This window comes from Cynocephalus volans, chromosome 9, assembly GCF_027409185.1.
Source record: "Cynocephalus volans isolate mCynVol1 chromosome 9, mCynVol1.pri, whole genome shotgun sequence".
NCBI classification, from domain to species: Eukaryota; Metazoa; Chordata; class Mammalia; order Dermoptera; family Cynocephalidae; genus Cynocephalus; species Cynocephalus volans.
Genome location: NC_084468.1, coordinates 125,868,539 through 125,891,623, shown reverse-complemented (window position 1 = coordinate 125,891,623; position 23,085 = coordinate 125,868,539). Strand labels below are relative to the sequence as shown.

At 38.0% G+C, this 23,085-nt stretch overlaps 1 protein-coding gene and 1 pseudogene across 2 annotated transcripts in view; one reads left to right on the top strand and one right to left on the bottom strand.

The window, feature by feature from the left end:
• Positions 1 to 11,903: 11,903 nt before the first annotated feature.
• Positions 11,904 to 13,989, bottom strand: LOC134385793 (transmembrane protein 126A-like; annotated as a pseudogene).
• A 3,208-nt stretch (positions 13,990 to 17,197) lies between these two features.
• The window catches only part of INPP4B (inositol polyphosphate-4-phosphatase type II B), a 349,938-nt gene continuing 344,050 nt past the window's right edge, over positions 17,198 to 23,085 (top strand). Inside the window, exons 1-3 of one of the 2 annotated variants that reach the window (XM_063108553.1) lie at positions 17,198 to 17,220; positions 17,432 to 17,550; positions 19,790 to 19,906. In XM_063108553.1, coding sequence (XP_062964623.1) covers positions 17,205 to 17,220; positions 17,432 to 17,550; positions 19,790 to 19,906 — 252 coding nt within the window. In that variant the 5' untranslated portion in view covers positions 17,198 to 17,204. Of the gene's footprint in view, positions 17,221 to 17,431; positions 17,551 to 19,789; positions 19,907 to 23,085 lie in introns of those variants that run through there. The other variant, XM_063108552.1, reaches the window with a different exon arrangement.

Sequence of the window (23,085 nt, the reverse complement as noted above, 5' to 3'; positions counted from 1 at the left end):
TGTGTACTTGTTTTGGATTTCTTATGTTGAGTCTAACAGCCCAGTTAGGGGAAAAAAAAAAAATCATGAAATCATGTGGTCAGTTTTCTGTACTTGGTATTTGAAAATGTGTAGAAATGTGTCCAAAATGACAAGCCACTCAAGAAAATGTCTCATCTCTTTACAGATACATTGTTTATTGCTTGCAAGGGCCTTCATTAACCTGCATGTCAGGTCCATTCATACTTTATGAATTCCTATAAATCAGGCATTGTTTTATATGTTTCTAAAAGGCAAGCTCTTAGGAAGCCCAGCTTACCAATGCTCATCTGTATTCACCCTTCTACTCTCTTGCTGGTCTGTGTTCTATAAATGATTATAAAGCTCTGACTCTTTAAAAGATCCAGTGGGGAAAATGGAGGATTTTAGTACATCTTCCTTAGTATTTTTACCTTCTGCATGGTATGCTGAACCAGCTGAAGGGAATACCAAGTACAGAGATATATTTTTGTATTTAATCTATTGATAAAAATATTACTTCACCATGTAATATGCAAGATGATCTTCAGAGCAACAAGAGAAGCAAGTGCTAAGAACTAGACAAGGTCTGTGCTTGCCTTACTTTGTTGTCTCATTATAAATTGACTTCTTTTTGATTCTTACAATATAATACACTCCTTACAAAACATTGTATTTCACTGAACAACCCTTTTCTGGGCACCTTCTAAAGAGAAGGCATTGTGCAAAGTGCTGGGGGAATCACAGGAACATCTACCATTTTTTCAGCATATATGTGCTTAGCTCTTTAACAACAGGATGTCATGCATTCCTGTTATATTATGGTATGTATATTTTGGTTTTCATCCATGGTTCCTAGCTTATCTTAACCTTCCCTTACCTTCCTTTCTTGGAGTTGGCCATAAAGAAATTCTCTGACCTGCCTTGTTTGATTGTAGGTCATAAGGCCCTTGTTTCAGGAGGAGCCCTGCGCCTACCGAGAACATTGCACAGAGAGGCCAGGAAGAACCTGAACAAGCAGATCTTGTGGGGTCTCCCCACCCAGACTGTTAGTCTGAGATCATACCTTTTTTGTCCAATCACATTTCTACATGGTTGTCCATGCTTCAATCATGCCTATGTAACACAGCTTTCATAAAAACCCAAGAGCATAGGGTTCAGGGTGCTTCTAGATAGCTGAACACATGGAGGCTCCAGGAGGGTGGTGTTCCCAGGAAGTGCATGGAAGCTCCATGCCTCTTCCCCCATAGCTCACCCTATGCATCTCTTCATCTGTATCCTTTTCAGTATTCTTTATAGTAAATCGGCCAATATCAATATGTGTTTCCTTGAGTTCTGTGAGCTGCACAAGCAAACTAACAGAACTCAAGGAGGGGGTTATGGGAACCCTGATTTATAGCTGGTTGGTCCAAAGTTCCAGAGCCCTGGACTGTGTCTGGCATCTGAAATGTAGGATAGTCTGGAGACTGAGTCCGCAACCCGTGGGATCTGACATTATCTCCAAGCAGACAGTGTAGAAATGGTGTTAAATCAGAGGACACCTGGTTGGTATCCACTGGAGAATGGTTTGCTTCCTCATGGGGAGAATCCTTACACATTTGGTCACAGAAGCCAAAAGTCTGTCTTCTCTGATGATGATTGTTGCTTTGTGAGAGAATAGAAAAACAGATTGTTTTTCCCATCAACTCAATTCCTCACAACAACTCTGTAGGATAATAATATTAAAAATAACATTGTTGAGAGCTTACTTGTTTGATATATGCTATTACAAATAACTTATGTAGATTAACATAATTTAATTTAATTCTCACAATTTTATTATGAGTAATTGCTCTATTATCATCCTTGTCTTACAGTTAAAGAAACTTATATATAAACAGGTAAAGTAATGAGCCCAAGATTTGAACCCAGCAGTTTGAATTCAGAGCAAGCTTTCCCATATGTCTTTACTCCACAGAAGAAGAATCTTAGATTTCCAAAGGTCAAATTTCCAAAGATCTTTTGGAAGTTGAGTGACAGAGTCAGGTTCCAAGTTGTTTTTTCTGATTCCGAAGCTCCTGTTTTTAACTATCAGGCTGTATCCCTTCCTTATCGATTCCTGCTTCCCAGGAATTTCCAGGAGGTGGTGAGAACAAACAACTATAGTAATTCTAGGCAGGTTGTGATAAGGGCAAAATAAAGGCATAAGCCAAGAGCTTTGAAAGTACTGAGCAAGTACTGATTAAATACAACTATGCATCTGAAACAGCATCTCAGAGAAAAGAGGCATTTGAACCACATCTTAAAGGATTCCAGTTGGTTTAGAAGGAAAACAGGAGATAATTAGGGCAAAGGTAATGGAAAAATGCATGAAACATAAAGTCCTAGAATTCATTTTCCAAGGTGATGCATTTAATGTTCATTTACACTCCCTTCTTTACTATTTATAATCCCACTCTAAATTAGACTGAGCTCTAGAAATCCTCTCACAATAGTTTACAATTATTGCATGTATGTTTTAAATGAGTACAAGTCTTTAAACATTGTTTTCTTGCTAGCAAATCATATTTGGATATCATAAGAATTGAGCTGTATTGCCTTTGGTCTGTAATAGATGGGACTCAGGAGGCTCAGGCCAACCTGAGCTGGTCAGAGAGGGCGTGTATATGTGCTGTGTCCCTGACATGCTGTGTCCCTGACCATTGCCTACTGGTGTAGGATTTGCACACACAGGAACCCTCACAATGAGTCTTTCCTTGACTATTTCAATTTTGACAATATTAGATAACTAGCAATACTTCTGAGGAGATATTCTTCAGAACAACCATTTACCAACACAAAACAACAATAAAAAGACAACTAGTAGAAATGATTCGCATTTTAGGCTGAAGTTGAGCCTGAGCGGGGAGGCAACATAGCTCACCTAGTAAGAGCTGGGAGTGCGAAGCCAACTTGCCAGTGTTTGAATTCTGTCTTTGTTCTTACCTAGCCATGTGGATTAGAAAAATTACACAGTGCCTCAGAATCTCTGTTTCCTCATCTGTAAAATAGGAAGGATATGAGTATCTACCTTATAAGGTTATTGTGAGGTTTAAATGAGTTAATGGATGTGAAGCAACTGATACCTGCCGTATGTTAAATGGTTAACCTTTATTATTATGAGTATTGCCTTGGGTGAGTTACTTTATCACAATCTTTACCTCCTTGAGCAGGGGGTCTCAGCAGTGCATTGTCGTGCATAGTAATTGCGATCCCTTATGGAACACCTTCTAAGCACCGGGTCAGCCTGCACTTCTCACGTTTTTTCCCTGCGCCCACGACAGGCCCTGCAGATGTTTCCCATTGTTCATTTTCACAGACAAGTTCAGTCACTGGCACAAGGGCAGACAGCTAGGACCTAGAGGAATTTAGATTTTAACTGTAAAGGCCAAGGTCTTTGTGGATGATTATTAAAAGCACAGAAATGGGAAAGAAAAGAACAATAAAAGATTATCTACGACATGCATAATGTTTTTGTACTGCTGAAATAATTAGAGATTTAATTGAAAGAAGAGAAAATGAACCAATTAGAGCTGCTTAACAGGTCTGTCATGTGGGTAGTGGTTTCTGGCAACCCGAGATTTCATGTGCTCTGCGACTGGATCATAGCCTGTTATCAACGTTGGTCTAAATTGTAACTTGGCATATGCTGCAGATGTGGAGGAACATGACATCAGTTAATAAATGAGAAGTATAGGAGATATCACACTTCTCTCCCACTTCCTCTTGCGACGACTCTATCAGTCAAATGAATTGTGTTGTCAAAAAATATCTATCCTTCTTATGTTTCTTTCTAAAATATCGTAGGAGCTTTTAATTAAGGGACGTCTTTGACCAGGTTTAACTCCACAGGCTTACATTGATTGTTCTACATGGGTTAAGCAAATTATCTGTTAGCATTTTTTCCTCAACGTTCGTTTTTTACTTTTCTTATTTGTGTCTTTCGTCCATAGTCTTCAGACCCCATGGGCTGTTTCTCTTTCTGTATGGTTTTCCCAATTACTTTCTTCCCTTTATTGTCTCGTTACTGGGGGAGCTGGTCACTGGACCCGGCTGACCTTTGCAGCATCTGTTACTACTTATGGGTAATTAAAAAATCAGGATTACCCCAGAGTTTTGTTCATTAGTTGCTTCTGCTTTGTGTAAAACCGAAAGGCTGTGAGGGAGGGAGATCCCTCAGTGCTGCTGTCTGTGGAGGTGAAATTCGTCAGCCTTCTTACAGAGCAGACAGCATCCGAACATATCGGAGGCCGCCTGGGAACCATGCCATGGGGATGAAGAGACCTAGCAAAGAGGAGTGCAAGATTAAAGAAAAGCCCCCTTACATTTCCAGTTGCCCTTCTCCATAGAATCTGCCACTATCCACTCAGTTACTCAAATCCCCAAAGCACAACCCCTTGATTCTTCTTTTTCTCTAACCTCACATCAAATCCATCATCAAATCCTCTAAGCTCTATATTGAATATACTAAATTTGCCCACTTCTCTCCCTTCCCACCACTGTCCTTCAATTCCAGGACAAGGTGAGCTCTCACCTGGGCCAGGAGAGCCGTCATGGGTCTGCTTCTGTTCTTAATCCTGCGTAGGCCCTTCCTGACACAACAGCCAGCATAATCTTTTAAAAATATTATATTATTGTGATTTTTTTTTATTCCCCCAATTACAATTCTCAATGGCTTGCATTTTACTTAGAATAAAATCAAACTATCATAAGGGCCTTAAAGAGTGGGCCCTTCTCACTGTACCTTGTGCTAATCCTCTAGCTTGCTTCTCAACAGCATCGGTCTTTCTGCTTCTCAGACTGGCCAAACATTTGGGTCTTTGCATTTGTTGTCCCCCCTCAGCTGGTTCCTTGGTATGTTTTAGGTCACAGCTCAAACGTCAGAGAAACTTTTCCTGACCCAGCATCCCCCGACACTCTCAATTTTATCACCCTGTTTAGAATTCTCACTCAATTTTTCCTTAAACTTCTTGTCACTCTACACCATAAGCAACATAAAATAGGGAACTTGCTTTCTTGTCCACTGCTGTGAAACTGTCACCTAGAATCAGGCTGGGAACATTTGGACATTCAACAAATAGCCATGGACTGAATGCTTGCGTGAATTCCATTGCTTTATCCTAAAACATTTATTTATGAAACAAATTAATAGTTTAGATATACCCTTAAAATGTGTTGTAATTATTGCTAACACAATTATTTGTAAAAAGTAATACATTTAAAAAATACAATTATTTAGCGCGTCAGTCTCATAAAAAATACAATTATTTAATCATTGATATTCCATTGCTCTCAAATTATAGTTAGGAGGAATAGAGTCTTACTGGCCTTGGGGTTCTTCTAGAGAGAACTGTCAAGAAGAATCACTTACTGGCTGAGCTGAATAAGTCGGTTTCTGTAACTAGACTGTGTATCTGACGATTGCTTTCCTATGTAGAACTTGATGCCCAAAATTCTTCATAAAGTAACGTGGAGATTCCTGTATCGTGACAGCCTCAGGAAGCAAGCAATCTTCTTGTAGAGATGCTCCTAAGAACAGACATATACAAATAGCAGCAAGAAATATAACAGACAACTGAAATAATAGAAATGGACTGGCGTCAGGAGATTAGAGCTTATATTTCAGCCTGCAACATGGAACCCTGAGGGAAGGCAGTGCCAGGGCAGTGTTTGAGAACAAGGGCTGGGCTGCTGGCCTGAGAGCCTTTGGACCACGACTCTGCCACTGGCTACCTGTGTGACCCTAAAAACTTAATCTTTATTGGGTTGTTTTATGAACTAAATGAGACAGTATATCTAAAGCAGTAAGTGATAGCTTAATAGTATTACTCTAATTATTACCTTAGATTAATCTCTTGTCCACTCTGAAACTCTGATTTCTTATCTGTAAATTGTGGATAATAACTCTTATTTCATAGAGCATTTGAGCTAAGATATATGAAAGTGAGAAGTACTTTCTTAATACATGTTTAGGAATTTAATATATCTTTTTTCACATTTTGTTTAGTTGGATCTTCACAAGCACTCAATGAGAATGTAATTTTCATCCCTATTTCCAGATGAGGGTATGAGACTCCATAACAAATCCAAAGTCACTGAGTTAGGACTAGAATCTATTGCCCTCAACTTTTGGCTATTTACAACACAGAGCAAGTAGGAACTGCCAAGGAGACTTTCAGACAGCAGGTGCCTCATATTCTTATCTTACTTAGTCCATCATGTGCCCTGGAAAAGCTGAGTAGGTTCTTCTCTAACTTAATTTGGGTAGTGTAAACTGCTTCTCTTTTGTTCTGAAACTTCCTGTAGTCATAGGGCTTTGAGGCATTCTACAGTCAACTAGAAGGTGCTCTGCCGAGTTCCAGGTTTGATCTCTCTTTGGAGGTCTCAAATAATCTGAGAAGTACGCTCTTTGTTTCCTTTAAACTCTGATTCTCTTAGCACCACTTTCTCTCTTTAAAGCGGTCGGATATAGGTTGTTTCTAATAAGTGTTGAATTTGTGGAGTTTGCTCTGAATAATTAGACCCTTTCTGCCCTGTCAAGCCCACGTTTGCTTTCTCACCTACAGACTTCTCCTCCTCCTGTTTCTTATATCCTAGATCACTAATCATTTTGAGCTTTAGCTTATGTCTGCAAACCTTGTTTGATTTCCTGTGAGTCAACCATCGTATGACAGAATTGACACCCACAAAGGCCCATTATTCAACATGAGTATTGAGACTCTTCTGTCTATGCAAAATGACCTGTATCGTTGCAGACTCAAGTGAAATGGGGGAGTTACCTTCTTCAGACTCATTGAAATTTGTCTCCCCCAAAGGATGATCAGATGCAGACAATAAAATGAGAGGCTAATGATCCTCCTAGAACCATCTATTTTCCCCATTCTTCCCTTTCCCCCTTATTTCCTAATTTATCCTTTTGTATGTCTTTGATTTAATATTTTAATTCTACTTGTAAAATATTTGGCATTAGGACAACAGCCATTTCATAGAACTCCTAACTTCACATATAACTACTAAGCCCAATACATTTACAGAACAACAAACGAACAATATTATTGAAATTAAAAAATTATCTTTATTTTATCTTAATTAAGCACCACCCCTTAGAATCCAAGCCCTTAAGTGCAATGCATATAATGCAATCTTTCTAAAACATTTCAGTTTGGGAAAGCATGGCAGGAAATTGCCTTATTCAGGATCTGGTGAAACCCAGACCGTGAATCAGTGTGTTGTATGTGACATCATCGTATTGAACAGCTGCTTCCCAGACTGCTTGCTCCTTCCTGCCCAAACAAATGGACCTCAGATTCCTGCAGGAGACTGTCAGTCCTCAAGGCAACATTCCAGCCTACTGTTCCTTTATTCTTCCTCAAACTTCCAAATACCTCCTGGATATCGTTGTGTGTCGTACGCTGGAGTTCGGCAACCGTGATAACACTCCCTCCCCTCAGCCCTTTACCTTTGGTGACGGAGGCCCCGACTCTCCTGCCACCCTTCCTGTAACCATCGCTCTCCACCAGCCACACTGACCTCACCTTTTGGTTCAGAGGCAGATCAGGGAAGCAACCTTCCCCAATAACCCACATGCACTGCTGGATCCGCTAATGGGCCTTATGCTTATCCCAAATGGGAATCCTATTGGCTCCCAAGTCAAAGGATAATTGTTTTGGAACAATGTTGCCATATTGGCCCATGAAGAAGGGGAGTAAAAGGCTTAAAAATTAACCTTAAAAATTAAGGTCGTTCCCTGTGTTTCTTCTTCCTCTTGCTTCTTACTGAGATTTCCATTAACTGACTCACAATATTCTTTCTTTTAGTATTCAGCAGGACCTGCTTCCCTCCTTGGAATAACGTTTTTGTCCTTTCTTAGGCAGCACATATGTTCCTCCTGAAAAGAGCAGCAGAAAGCTGCAAGCACTGGCTTCTAAAGTGGAACGTGGATTTGGAGCATGCACAGAAAGAGCCGAGCCTGTATGCAATGTTAGGCAATGCCAGGCTGGTTTGGGGATTACTACACTGAGAGTGGGGCATCAAAACCAGAAGAGACACAGGCGCAGACCTGTTTTCAATTAACTTGCTTGAGGATGGAGTCTCAGCCATCTAGGTAATAGTTATGAAAACAAGACAAAATAGGGCTGACAGGAGAGAAGCTGAGGGAACAGGGAACGAGCTCGAGAATGGGAGTCTTCTGGTACTGAGAACAATGATTTGAACCAAATTTGTTCCTTTCATATGCAAATAAGCTTTCTGCTGTACAGCTGGCATCTTCACTGCTTCCCCCACAGACAATCGAAGAACATTCCCGAGAGCACCGTTGTTCCAGGCAGGGGTTGCATTTTTCTTTTTCCTTCTAGATTCTTCAATGATACTGAAATTGAGAACTGGTTTCGGGTGTGAGGCTTATTTTTGTATCAATAATGTTCCCAACTAAAATGAATTTCATTCTTCTCAGCTAATTGTTTTTTCTTTTATAAGGCCAACATGTTTCCATTTAACATACACAGAGACACGCATAAAATATGGTGACATATTTTTATATTGTTCTGTTACGAGGAAAAGTAACAAATTTTATTTCAGGGCTTATTTCCCAACAATCTGAATCTAGCCTTTTCTTTACATCAAGGAAATCAGTGGAATCAATTTCTAAGTGAGTCAGTTGTAAAAGAAATGTAGGAGCAGTGGCACTCAAATCTCAATGTAGCAAAAATTCTAAAGCAACATTTCTGTAACAAAATCTCTTAAATTCCCTCTTGCAAATTATTACCTATGTTCCTCAATAACTCTGTCATCTGTTTCCTCCGTATGGTATTAGACTTATCCTTTCCTTAAGTTTTGCTTGGATCCTATTATCAAGTGCTGAGAGTCTTAAAATTCTTGTTACAAAGCTAAATCACCATTGAATATGCAGAGAACCAGACTGAGCAGAATGACGTTATTGAAAAAACTGAATTCAGACTGCTGAATACTGAGCTATTGGTAACATAAAAATATGTTGATCCCTGAGCTATACTTAATATTCTACACATATTGACTGATCAGTCGGTCAGTAAAAAATATGACTATGAAACTAATGGAACTATGAGGCAGCGATAGGCACATTGTTATTCTGGACATGAGCTAGCACAAGCAAAAGGTCTATGCACAGTGCTGTCTGGCACGTAGTAAATATTCATTAAATTATGCTTCCTGTCTCCATCCTCACCTTCTTTGCATGTTTCATGTATTATCTTCAATGAGAACAATGTTAAAATATGAATGATATTAGCATTTTATGGTTGCAATATAGCAGGAAAATTATCTAGAATTATTTTAATATTCTTAAGGAATTCTTGCATTAAGATGACTTTGTTTTTTCGTTCATTCATTCATTCATTCATTCATTTAGTGTGTATGTGTGTCTGTGTGTTGATCCCTTGGATTGATTTCTTATCTTTCAACCTTAAACATTGAATTTTTCCCACCAACCTTCTAGAAATCTAACATTAATGTTATTGTTTCAAGTTAGGTGAGTATTATCTTTCTTGGAAAAAAAGGCTCTGATTTTGAGACATTACTTTTTTGAACTCAGAGCCTTAAAAACAAAAGAAGACAAGCAAATAAAGAGAAAATTCCAAATTTTCTATTTTTTTCCACATCAACTTCTATACTTTTGTTCTTATTTTTCCAACAAATATTGCTTATGTTGGCAGCTATGCATGGTTCACATACTCTTCAGGGAAGTGTGAGTTAATTAAAATCTCCCACATAACAGTTAAGGAGAAAATGACATATTTTTGCTTTATGTCTGTAAAGACTTTAAAAACAGTCAGTTAACTGATGGGAGAAGCTGTGGATTGTTAAGAGCAATGTGTTCTTGACCCCTATAAGTCCCAGGTCTTATAAATATACAAGTGGTGACTTCTATAACCTCGTCTTTCATAGTGATGAGAGAAACATATGTTAGAGAGGAAATTTGAGATGGCAGAGAAGAGAACAAAAGGAATAACATCAAATGAGAAAAATTACAAAAAGCAGACTTGCTCAATTGAAAGTAAGCTAAAATAAATAGGGAGCGCAAGATGAGAAGCTAAACTCAATGAATTCAAGACTGTAAAAGATTTTACAGAGAATACAAAATTAGCATAGAAGAATATATATTAATGGCTATAAATCAGCTCAGCATGATATAGAGCCACGTTCTTCTAAGAAGTAACTTTAAGCAGATATTCGGAAGTGAATAGAGTGTCCCCCACTACTTAATGCACTTCTCATTGTGCAGATATTAAACACGAGGCAGGAACACTGTATATTGTGACATTTTACTACACAAAATTGAATTGTCATGGAACAGGGTGCACTGGGAATTAGGTAGTACTATCTTCTGAATCCACTGAGGGGATCTACACTGTAGAGGTTGACATCCTAGTTTTCAGAAAATTGCTTTCTTCTTAAAATTCTCGAGGGAAAGAAAAGTAAAAAAACAAAGGCAGAGGAGTCTAAAAATAGTAAAGCATATTATAGTAGCAAAGTAATTCGAAAGAGGGACTATTAGGCTCTTTAAGTGTTCCATATATTTTTTAATATATGATGTAAATTGATTTAATCTAGATGTAATCACTGGTATAGAATGGTAATTCTATAAATTACCATTTAATTTGAAATTTGTAATTGTGAAACCATATAATGGAGTCCAGTAATTCATTGGACAGGAAACAACCTAAATTGGTTTATCAGAGTTGATTAGTAGTCTAATTTTCTGAAGTACAAAGAGGAAGGATTTATATATGACATTTTTGAGAAACTTGGCCAAATATTAAGAATTTGATCAAGGTTTTAGATCCCTGCACAGCCATACACCAAAAACAAACAAACAAAAAGAAAACAAACAAACAAACAAACAAACACCCCACCAGAATTTGAGAAGGGAATACAAAACTGTACTCTGTACTACAAAAGTCTTGCCCACATCCTCAGGGAGGGGGCTGGTTCTCTCAGCAGTGGTGGTAAGACAAGACGGGTGTTATTGAGGGAGGTTGGGAGCAAGATGGTTATTTCCCTAAAGTCCTGTTTTTATAAACCAACCTTTCTGTACTAGAATGCCCTCTGCCTTCTGTACCTTGACCTTTTTTGCCCTTAATGGGCATGGATTTATCCCTTTATTTTCCCTATGAAGTGTCTATTATGAGCATAAAAGAGGTGAATTTTCATCAGGTGTGCTTCATCAGGCTATTTTGGGTTCTAACTATAACATTTAATTTTAATTGCAAGAAAAAGAAACTTTATTAGCATTCACAATCTTCTTGGTTGAAGAAAGGAGTGTACAGAACAGGGGAGCAAGTCTTTCCATGACCCTTTGGGACATCTGAGTTGTTAAAATAATGCCCCACTGTGGATCATCACACTGAGTAAAGGGACACTAACCTCCCAGTGAAACCCCTGCTTAGAGGGTGAGTTGATCATTGACATGTAGCATATCTGCTGGAAGACAGAAAATAAAACTTTCCACTGTCACTGGCTTCTCATTTGGAAGTGTCTAGTCAGAGAAAAAATTAACAAGTGTAAGTGTACACATCAGGTTTTACAGAAAGATGTATCATGAGGACTCTGATTTTCAAAATCAACACATGGTCTAGTAAAGGGTTTTTAAAATGTTTCTTTAGCCAGATGAAAACAAGGAGGTTTCAAAAATAATCACAGATATATATTTAGTAAATACTTTATTGAGAAAGAATAACTTTACATAAAATCATGGAATATCCTGAGCATGTGATTAGTATAAAATTATAGGATAGGTAAAATACATTTTTGTGTTAATGTATAACTATATTCATATTAATAACAACAATGATAATAGTTTATTTCATTATTTATTTATTTTTTATTTTTACCATTTTATTTTGCTGTACATATTTAAGTCAGTGAATCTTTAGGCCAGGTTCAGATAACTGAAGGGCCTTTATAAGTAGTTTATATTGTCTAGACCCAAGGTATGCTGCAAATGCAGTCTGGAGCAAAATAACATCTTTCTAAAAGACAGGCTTAGAAATTCTAATCCAGTAAGTTAGGATGTTTCTTTTCACTGGTAGTGGGGTTGATGTATACCTGGCTGCTAGGCCACCATTCACGGGTAGAGCCAAGAAAACAGGGTCCAGACCACTAAAAACGAGACCAATCAGTCCAGCCTGTGTTACTGTCCAGGTTTCACAATTCAGATCAACTGTACTCAAAGGTAAACGTACAAAGCCATTGTAAGATACATGTGCTGTCAAGAATGGGATCACTGCCATTGGTAAGCCAGCAGCTATACAAGCCTGTGTCACATTCAAGATGCGTCCAAAAAGACTGTTTGCTGTTAGGCCACAGAGAGCAGCATTAAAGTCCAATAAATGCCGATCCATGTACAAGTAGATCCCTTTCTGCTTCTGGGAGTTGGTTAATTTTTCTGGTTATGATATCTAAGATTGTTCAGTTTTCCTTGACAATATCGTCTGGTTCATGATTTTTCGTCTTGAGCCTTATGCTCTACCTCTTCCAGCAGCCAGGGCCTCCCCTGGTCTTCAGCCACGCTGGAGTTCATGGCAAACTTTGCTCTACTCATCCTGAAGCAGCCATCTTTGACTGACACATGACTATGCCCGCAATAATGATAATAATTTAAAAGGTCTCATATGCATAGCATTCTATATACATTACCTCATATAATCTTTATAACAAATCTATAAAGTCTGTTCTTTTACCTCCATTTTACATATGAGGAAAATAGAGACTCAAAGTGATTGAATAATTCTTCCAAAGTCACAGAGCTCCTTAGGCTAGACCCAGGTATCAAAAAGCTATGCCTCTATTCTCTACACACGCTGTGTGGCTTCTCCTCTAAGCATAAATTTCCTTTGAGTACAGAATTGTGGCGATATGGAAATTCTTGTCACAGTGCGCTGCCCACCCCCATGTCATGCAGGCCTGCCTGTGGCTATTGCTTTGTTATGGAGGAAGAAGGATAAACATCATTAGGTCTCACTAACACTGAATGACAAGAATAGAGATAAAATGGGGGTGGGGCAAGAAAAATGACCTGACTCTACAGAAGAAAGAGTTCTTAGGGGGCAAGCAATGATTGCTTGGGGTTGACCATGAGCTCACACTGCTCAGGTGGTTCATGTCACTGCCCTTGTGAAAGCCTTTGGCAGTCACCTGCTTATTTGCACACTCCATATCCAATGCAGCTTTTAGAACTACTTGAATTCGGGCAATGCTGCTGCATTCAAAAACACCCAAAGAACAGTTGTGTTCTTCTTCAAATTGATTATTGCTGGGACTGAGCTCTCTGTTATTACAATCAAGAGACTTTTTTAGGCATCCAGCCAAAGTTGGCTGGAATGGTAGAAAGGCTCAATGGACTCACTAGTCTTGACATGATTTAGAAATGATGGCTAAATGAAACAAAAACTGATATTTTATATAAAAAAAAAAAAAATTGGGAGATAGAAGAGTCTCTTATTCAACAAGAACCTGCAGAGCCCTGCCTTTTACCTTCTAGATTTTCAAATCATCAAAGAACTAGTAGAGCAGAAGATAATCTGTGCTTTGTTCTTAAGAGTCTAGGTAGTAGCCGGAATCATCTAGGCCAAATGGAGTGACAGGTGTATTTTGTGTGGCTCTTCCACTGTTAGCCTCCATAGTGACTAGCTTTGGACAAATCTTAAAATTTGTTAAGCTTTGGACAAATCTTGAAATCAAGCCACAGTGAGCCTTCATTTCTTTGGGCAATAAATTTGCATGGAGTTCTCCTCTTTTGACAAAGCATAGTCTTTCTAGTTTGCTCAGTGCCTATCCTTCCAGCAAGGTATTGAGGCTCCACTTATCCCTATCTTTACATTTCTACTGAGGACCCCTTTCTAGCAGAGTGAGAGCTTCCTGGCTCCTGCACACATCTGAGCTGGGGACTCCTGTTGGCATCTCACTCACAACCACTCACAATAGAAAGTGAACCCTCATGTTGCTAGTTAACCATAGCAAAGTTAATAGAAAAATAGTCACTCATAGTTCTTTTATATTTTTCTACAGAAAAAATTTAGATTAGAGTTTAAAAAAAATTACTCATTACTTCTATGTTGTTATTTTCCATTTTCAATAAAAAATAGTCAATTCAGTGGACAGAAGTACATTTGAATCCCAACCTATTAACATCATATGTATTTAAACTCTTCTGAGTTCTGGGAATACTATTAAATAACTTAGTCCAAAACAAAGACAGTAAAAAAGAGGCAGAAATAAAAGTAAAAATCTATTGATGAATGAGTGGTCGCAGAGTAGCATTTGTTCATTACTACTCATTTAATTCAAGTGGTTAGATTCTTAAATAAAATTAAACAGAAACAAAATCCCAAAGCACTGAATTCTTTTAGTCTTATAAGTCGAGGGAGGCCATTTATTCAGCCCCTCCTGGAGTAGAGTTTTATTTAGGTAATGAGCAGTGGTAAGTATGGCTGAAAGATTGATGTAACATTTTTTGACTTCTGAAAACAGATTTTTCAGGATTCTCTATTAGCTACTAAATAATTCCCATACAGATTAGATTTTACAGTGATCAAATGAGTAATACATCCATGAAGCAATCCAATCACTCATCATGTATCACCCCTCCAGTTGGACAGTTTCTGTGTGTATAGATCCATAAGGTGTATGAGTTTCTCTTTATGAAAAGCAATGACTCACATACTGGTTTGGTATTTACAAAGAAATATTGGACCTGCTGACAGCTTTTAAGGAACTGCCTGTGAGTGTGACTGAGTCAATAAAAACCACTTCATATAATAATAAAGCACCGAATATTTGTATATGTCGGTATTAGTTTGGTAAATATTAGTATAATAATATTAGTAAACATTATTTTTGCATAGAAAGTCCACTCATAAAAAGGTCTAATTTATTTTTCACCTGCATCTGGAGAAGTGGGTAGACAGATGAGGCATTGAGTGTCTGAGAGTTTGTGACTTCTCAGTGACACAGAACTAGAAAACAGGGAACCTGAGGCTGCAGCTCAAGGATTCTGCCTCATCTCAGGGTCCCCTGACATCGGGCTGAACAAGCCCCAGGGAACAGTAAATGCTCTAGGCTGTCTGGAAGAAAAGAGATAAGCATAGCTTAAGATATAACTATTGTTTTCTGGGCTTGTTTTTAAATATGTAACATTATATGACACAAAGTGCTATTGCTATCATTTTTCCTTCATCAATACTGGGGGACCTGCAAATTGGGTTGAACAGAACATTTCAGCTTGATAGAAATTTTCTTTGTTTTTCTGGGGAGCTAGTCTGAGAGTTTCTCTGATTAAATGGGAAGAGCTGCTCACTTCTGGGAAATAACCACAGCCCACAACCAAGCTTGATAAGAACTCAAAAGAAGAGACTTGTTTTGAGCAAAGGTGTCATGAGCTCACAAGGCCGAGATGAGTCTACAAGCAGAAAGTAGGCAAGATGCAAGAGTATGAAACACAGCTTTTTTAAGATCCAAAAACAGATATAAATCGATATTGATAAATGGAGAGAGAGCTGTTCATGGTGAGCAGAAAACCAAGAGAATGAGCAATAAAATTAAACACACTCACAGGCTACCTAGAGGAAATGATCATGATAACCACCTAAGAACAGTAAAATCTAAATCTAGCTTTTTTTTTCCCTTGATGTTATTGAAACCTTGCATCAGTATTTTTTAAAACTGTAGATCTCTTGAGTTGAACAGTAAAGAACCATGGCTGTAGCTCTTCCAAAGAGAGCTGCCACCATGCAGGAGAGCAGGTCAGTATGCCAAGAAAAGAAACAGAGCTGGTGGGGAATGATGCTATCAAACTACCAGAGAATTCCAGTAATGTAAATGTGAACACTTGATGTGTCCAAGCCTCTAGTTTTTAGTAGGTAAAACTGAAATGATAATTCAGAGCACCATTTGGAGGAATAAGTAATTAGCAGAATGCCTCAAAAATAGTGAGGGTTAAATAAACTGTAGCTATTATTTTTTCTACACATGCTTTCCTAAGCTCTACTGTATTGCTAGAGGCATGTTGTTTAAATAAGGAAAAATTATGACAAAATGCCTTACAGGAACAAGAGGATCCCAAAGTCTGCTAATAAGTTAAGAATCTAAATAATTTTCCCAAAGATTCTTAGCTATTAGAACTTGATTAAAACCAGGCCTGTCTGATTCCAAAGCTCCTGCTTTTTCTATCTCATTCTGCTTCTATGAATTAGATGTTCTGTAAGCAATTGAAAGGTGCTAATTACATCTATAATTTCTTTTGCTTTCAAGTTTAAGATTTAAGCCATATTACCTTTGTCCCAGTGGATGAAGGCCCTGCAAACTGCAGCAGTGCCACCACAGAGCTTAAATACACTCATCCTTCCTTTTCTTTCTGCTCTGGTCAGAGGAGTTGGGTACAGTTGGTATTGAGCCCTGCAGCCTCCTCCCCATCATGAAATTCAGGATCCAGGGTTACTTCTGAGTTCTCTGTAGCTCCAGCCTGCTGCAAGCCACCAACCAAGCCTAACCACCTCTTATTCACACTTAGTAACAGAACTACTTAGGGGAGTGAAATTACCGTTTCAAAAAGCCGGGGGGAAAATGTAGTGAGGAGACACTGGACTTGCTGAAAAGCATTCCCCCCCCCCCCCCCCCCCCCCCCCCGCCCACCAAATTGGGTGAATGATATGTGAGAGGAGAAAATATTCAAGTAAATATGGTATGGTGGTAACAGTCTGTAATATGAGCCTGGTGTCTCAAGAGAAAGTTCTCAACATTTGTGGCCCCTGGGCAAGAATTAACCCATCCTTATCCCACATGCCTCTCTCCCAGGCTTGGCTGGAATTCCAGATAAAGGGCTTTTTAAAACCCTCCTCTGCTTCCTTTTCCTCTGCTCCTGTGCTGTTGTGGTGGGGTAACCACTCTCCCTGTCTATATCGGTGTGCATGACTGTAGGAGCCCAGTTCTAGCGAATAGATGGGTAAATGCCAAGTGTGCACTCAAACATTTGAACTAATCCAATCCATGTCATAAAGGAACAGTGTAGTTTCCTGGATATGGCCCAGATCAACTTGCTTCATCTGAGTGTGAATTAAAGCCCAGGGTTTAATGACATATTCAAGTCGCTGAAGTCACTGAGCAGTGTGTGCATAGTCACACATGAGAGCTGGGATCTCAGAGCAGTCAAGACTTGCATGAGCTGCAAATGTGGTCAGTGGAAATGAACTCTCAATTCAGCTCCACAGCACGTGACTTCCTATTTCTGTAAGGTACTTCCAAGGGACTTCCTCTGTAAAACCAGCCCGAGTCCCAGGAGATTTCCTTCAGCCCGCAGCTAAGTTTACTTTCAACTCGAAACAGAAGTTTTCCCTATGATATGGTGATAGTTTCTTCTTTTTTCTCTTTCCTTTGCTGTTGCTAGCATGCAAGGATCTCGTGGCTCCTGTCCGTGATCGGAAACTGAATACGCTAGTGCAGATCTCAGTAATACACCCCGCGGAGCAGAGTCTGACAAGATACTCCAGCACTGAAATTGTGGAGGTGAGCATGCTGTGGTGTGTGTCTGCTTTATTCTCTCTCTCTCTCTCTGTCTCCCCCCAACCCCCTCTGTTTCTGAATTTGAGCAAACAGCTGAAGTAAGTTCGTGGTCTATAGCGATGATGCTATGTTATTATCCTCTTTCATTAAGGAACTCATACCTGAGGTTATTAAGCATGCATCGGTAACTTACCAGAATAAGCAAATGGGGAAAGAACTTGCCTCAAAAAAAGGGCTTATTTTTCTTCTAGAGATAGAAAAGTTCCCACTTGGAATCCCCCAATAGAGCATTTATTAAAAATAAAATATATACATACATATGTATATAGATTAAAATTAAATGGAATAAATATTTATTTTGTGGGGGAAATCACAAAGTACCCAGAGAAGTTTTAGATACATATGTTTCGTGTATTTTTGTCCTTCTCATTTTTTCCTGTTTTCTTGGAAATGTTACATTTTTCCTGTTTCCTGTGGAAATGTTACATTCTCCACTGTTTGTATACATCTTTCAAGGATGTTTTTCAAAGAAAGGTAGATGATTAATTTGAGAAACTGTAATGTTTCTAGGCAAAAGGTGTAAATATTACTCATCAGATGATAGATTTCCTGTTTACATTTACTGTTACTAATAGAACATTCAAAATGTGTCAGGAGGAAACTCATTATTTTGTTGGATCAAATTCAAAAGAGGAAGTGTTTCCCTTTTGATTATTTGGTTCTGATCACACATTCTGATCACAACCTTAGTGAGTGAGAGATACCTGTTTGAACATCTGGGGCTAGAGAAAGTGTACTCTAAACTCCTTAAGGTTTGCTTGTTTTTCTTAGACTTGTGAGCTGTATGTTTTTTGAATGAGGAGTTGCTCTGTAAGTAGCCTGCCCCAGACCTGGCTTGCTCAGTGCAGACCGCCTGCTTTGATGGCAGTTGGTGGAATAAATGATTCAGACTGCACTCGAGTCATTTCTATAATGGGAATGACCCAGATACTGCATGGAGCACTGAATCTGCCCTTTGGAAACTTTAGGTTCCAATGCTGGTAGAATGTATAGCTAATGCAGTAGTTGAATGAACGAAAATAATCTTATTCATATAAAGGGAACTTGACTGAAATTGTAAAGTTATTCATTTTATATAAAAAATATTTTAAATGTTATTCTATTTTAAAAATATTGCCAAAAATTTGAAAGAACTAATTAATTTTATTTATTTTTGTTTTTTGCTTTTTCTCCATTTTTTATTATTGTGGTAAAATACAAATATAAAATTTGCCATTTTAACCATAAGGAATGATTTATTTTGGCATATTTCAAAATTTTATATTTAAACGTATTGCTATTTTTGATTGCTTTATTTACAGCCTGTTTCCAAGTGTCTGACCCAATGCCAAACAAAAAGTACTTGTATAAAAATATGAATGAATGAATGAATGAATGAGTGAGTGAATGAATGACTTGAGCTTTGAAAAACTTCCATAGACAATTGTTTTATATAACTCTAGCAAGGATCCCTATGACATTTGGCAATATATATATATATATATATATATATATATATATATACATACACACACGCACACACACACACACATAAAATTTAATGTTGGATGTCAGATCTCTTAAAATAAATTCTGAGGCATTGAAATATCCTGTGCACTGCATCTTGAGCTAGTAATTTCATAGCCCCAAATCCATCATATTTAGAGATGCTTTTATTAGTTTTCAAGTCAGTCTGGGGGGAAAAAATCACAGCTGAACATCTAAAAACAAGTGGACACTATCAGAGCATGGCTTTCAATAGAATCATTATAGAAAAGAAATAAAATGGATAGCATAAGATTACCAAATGGTTCTTTATGAGAAAATAGCTTCCTTTTAATTTGATCAGCCAATATCTTAGATTATTTGCATAAAGTACAGGTAATATCTATTAAATGTATTTTAAATGGACCCACAACTTACCCTAAAGAAGGGTTTTGCATATAATGAAAATAAATAGTTTTTCAAAGCTCTCTATTAGCAGCTCTGACAAAGACTATCAATGGCAATATCCTTACTTTGGGGCCCTGGGCCGTGCTGTTGCCCGTGAGCAATATTTGGCAATTCAGATCTCTCTTCTAATGGAAGTATTTCCTAGAAAAACAGACTCAGACAACACTTTCTACATTCTCATGTGTCACTGCATGCTGCTGACTGCAGTTGCTGCCTTATTGAATCAAAGTCATCTGCTTGTCTGTTACAGGGAACAAGAGACCCACTGTTTTTGACTGGTGTCACATTCCCAGCTGAGTATCCCATCTATGAAGAGACCAAAATAAAATTAACAGTCTATGATGTCAAGGATAAGTCTCATGACACAGTAAGTACTTGCACTTATTTCTTTCTTTGGGTAAAGAAGGAATTATGCTTTTCTAAACTATTGAATTTTTGATGGAACGGATATTTTTCAAAGAAGATATTTGTATTGTGTTTATGCTTGCCTTGTGTTTATAGTTTACTTGATTTTTTTTTTTTTTTTCTTTTCCAAATTCATTTGGCTTGGTGTCAAATTGGCAATTGGTTAGGAGCAAAAGCTTTCAGAACAGATCTTTCTTTTTTTTGAAAGGCTGACTTGATCTCTTGGTTTATGTTTTTGATACTGTTGTTTTTTTAAGCTAAAGGAGTAATAGTGTGGGCAAAAAGCAAATAAAAGAGATTAAATAATATTTCAAAGCATTCTTGATATTGTAAATTATTCTAAAACAGGGAACAGGTTCTTCGAGTTTTGTAATTTATTCTTTTGCATACTGTATAAAGAACTCTATTTTTTCAGACATTGTTATTGGCGCCAAAGCAAGCAGAGAAGGTAACTAGCACTAGATAGAAGCTTTAACTGGCCTCCTTATATGAAGGCCACAAAATTGCCAATGGTTTTTTGTCCTAGATTCTTCAGTCTGCCTATCTGGTCTGAATTTTCTTCCAAATGAATCATCCCCCCTGGTTATGTAGTTAAGTACTCAGGTACTATATCTAGAGGCCACTCTGATAATTTCTGGACAGAAGGGAATGCTATTTGGGGAGGAACTGAAAAGGTGGAGGCAGCCCTCTCTTTTAAATCTCTTTCATTAGCATGAGTTTTTGTGTGTTTTCAAGGTAAGGGAGCTGTGGGAGTCTTGATGGTCAGTAGTCAAGCAGGAGTCAGGAAACTCTTTGATGGCAGGTGGCCCATTGTTTTTAGGAGAATTCTGATCGAATCTAAGGGATGCTGCTGTACCTGGAGAATCACATAGTACCTCATGGAGGGGAAGTGTAGCTTTTAACTCTGCCCTCACTTGGACATTTCTGTTTTGCTTGTGACTCTTTTCTTTTTTTTTTTTGGCAGCTAGCTGGTATGGGGATTCAAACCCTTGACCTTGATGTTATCAACACTGTGCTCTAGCCAACTGAACTGACCGGCCAGACCTTCTCCAACCCTTTTTCTTTCCATTCTTTACCCCAAAATATATAATGTAAATAGATGGAACTTATATTCAGTCCAATGGTGGAGATATTTAATAGAGGAATAATATTCTATATTGAAGGGATTTCTACTCATCTTAACCCCAGAAAAGTTTATTTCACTAAAACAAGATTGTAGAACAAATACCCAATCAAATGCACAGCATATACATGGAATAGAAATGGTTGTGGCAGTGTGGAACAGTTGTTAGGAAGGCAGGTTGTAGATCCAGATGGTCTGGTTCTGTTATAGCTGTGTGAGTCTGGGAGAGTTAATTCCTGATACTTCTATTTCCTCCTTGATAATATTTACCTTGCGGGGTTGTTGTAAGGATTAAATAAGTTAATATATGTGAAATGTTTAGAAGATTAACTGCTACCGAGTAATTAATAAGTGTAATTTGCTGCTATTTTTGCTGTTATTGTTATGGCTGTGGTCTCAGTTTCTTGTGAATAGTAAAAATTATATAAGGGAATATTAACCAAAATCTGTATTTACTAACTTTCTTTTTTCTCAAGTGGTTCTACACACTTGTTGTTTCTGATTTCTCTGAAAAAGAGGCAAAAATTTGGGTTACAACTGACAACTGAAAAATATTTGCTTGGGAGTTTTGTCTTTTCCTTTCCACTTTCCTTGATTTTTGAGGTAATGTGTAGAAAAGTAGACTGTGACTGGGACATCCGGACCAGGTTTGGTAGATTATACACAAAGCCCCCCAATCACAGCTTAAAAAAAAAAAAATTAAAACTTCTGTAAGAGAAGAGAGAAATGGAGGGAAAGAGGGAAGAATTATAAAGTCAGGGAGGAGGGAGATATGACTTTAATGGAGGGTAGGAGAAGTAATAGCAGGGAAATGATCAGGATGAAAGGGAAAGCAAAGCAGAAACTATGGGATTTTATGTTCTGCAAAGCACATGATTAAATTCAGTCCTCCAACAGTCCCAAGACATAGATAGGACGGAGGTTATGAGAGGGGCAGAGTTATAGGAACTCCATGCAAGAGAAATTAAAATGTTAAATATTTTGTTAGCCAAACTTTTGTTAAATATTTAGAAATATCAGAGTTAGGAGCCGGCCCCGTGGCGCACTCAGGAGAGTGCAGCGCTTGGGAGCCCAGCGGCGCTCCCGCCACTGGTTCGAATCCTATATAGGAAAGGCCGGTGCGCTCACTGGCTGAGTGCGGTGCGGAGGACACCACGCCAAGGGTTGTGATCCCCTTACCGGTCACAAAAAGACAAAAAAAAAAAAAAAGAAAAGAAATATCAGAGTTAGAAATATTAAATACAACAGGTGCTTCTACCCCCTTCACTCTCCTCCACTTAAAATGTGCATGTATATTAATGCTGTGGAGATTAAAACTTACTCATTAATTATGCTTTTTGTTGACTTCAGTTCTGGAAACTAATTATTTGGGGTCTTTTAAAAACTTTCTTCCTTTATTAGAGGTGTTATCAGTAAAACTACTGGATGAACAAGGACCCCAGCTGTGAAATAAGACTTGTGAAATTTGAACATACTTAAGAAATGCAACCAGCTTTCATTTACCAAGTGCTGTTAATTAAGGCATAACCATTTTCTTAAAATAGCTAACAATTAGCTCTGGTGATGGAAGTGTAAATAGAAACACAGTTCATTAATATGCGAATAATCCCCACGGACATGTAGTCTTTATAATAGCACCTTTTCTCTCATTCTTAAGGTTTTCTTTGTGGTGTGTGGCGGGAATGCAGCAAGTGGTCTAAAGTACAGCTTATAAATTAGAAGCACGTAACAACCTAAATATTTTAAGATCATAATATATTTAAAGCATAAAAAATGAGATTATCAATGTTTATGTTTTGGAAGGTTAATGAAATATTTGAATATATTTAAAAGAAGTTTAAATACTTGGTCCTAGCAAACCCTTGGTCATATTAGACTGACCCAAGATAATCAGATCTTCTATACTGACTGAACGCTAATTAGTTGAGTCAGATGACGAAGTTGCTTGTTGTTTTCCTATTGAGTTTATCATTACTTGAAGTTAAATAGTCAAATAAATGCTACTTTGCCATTTCTTA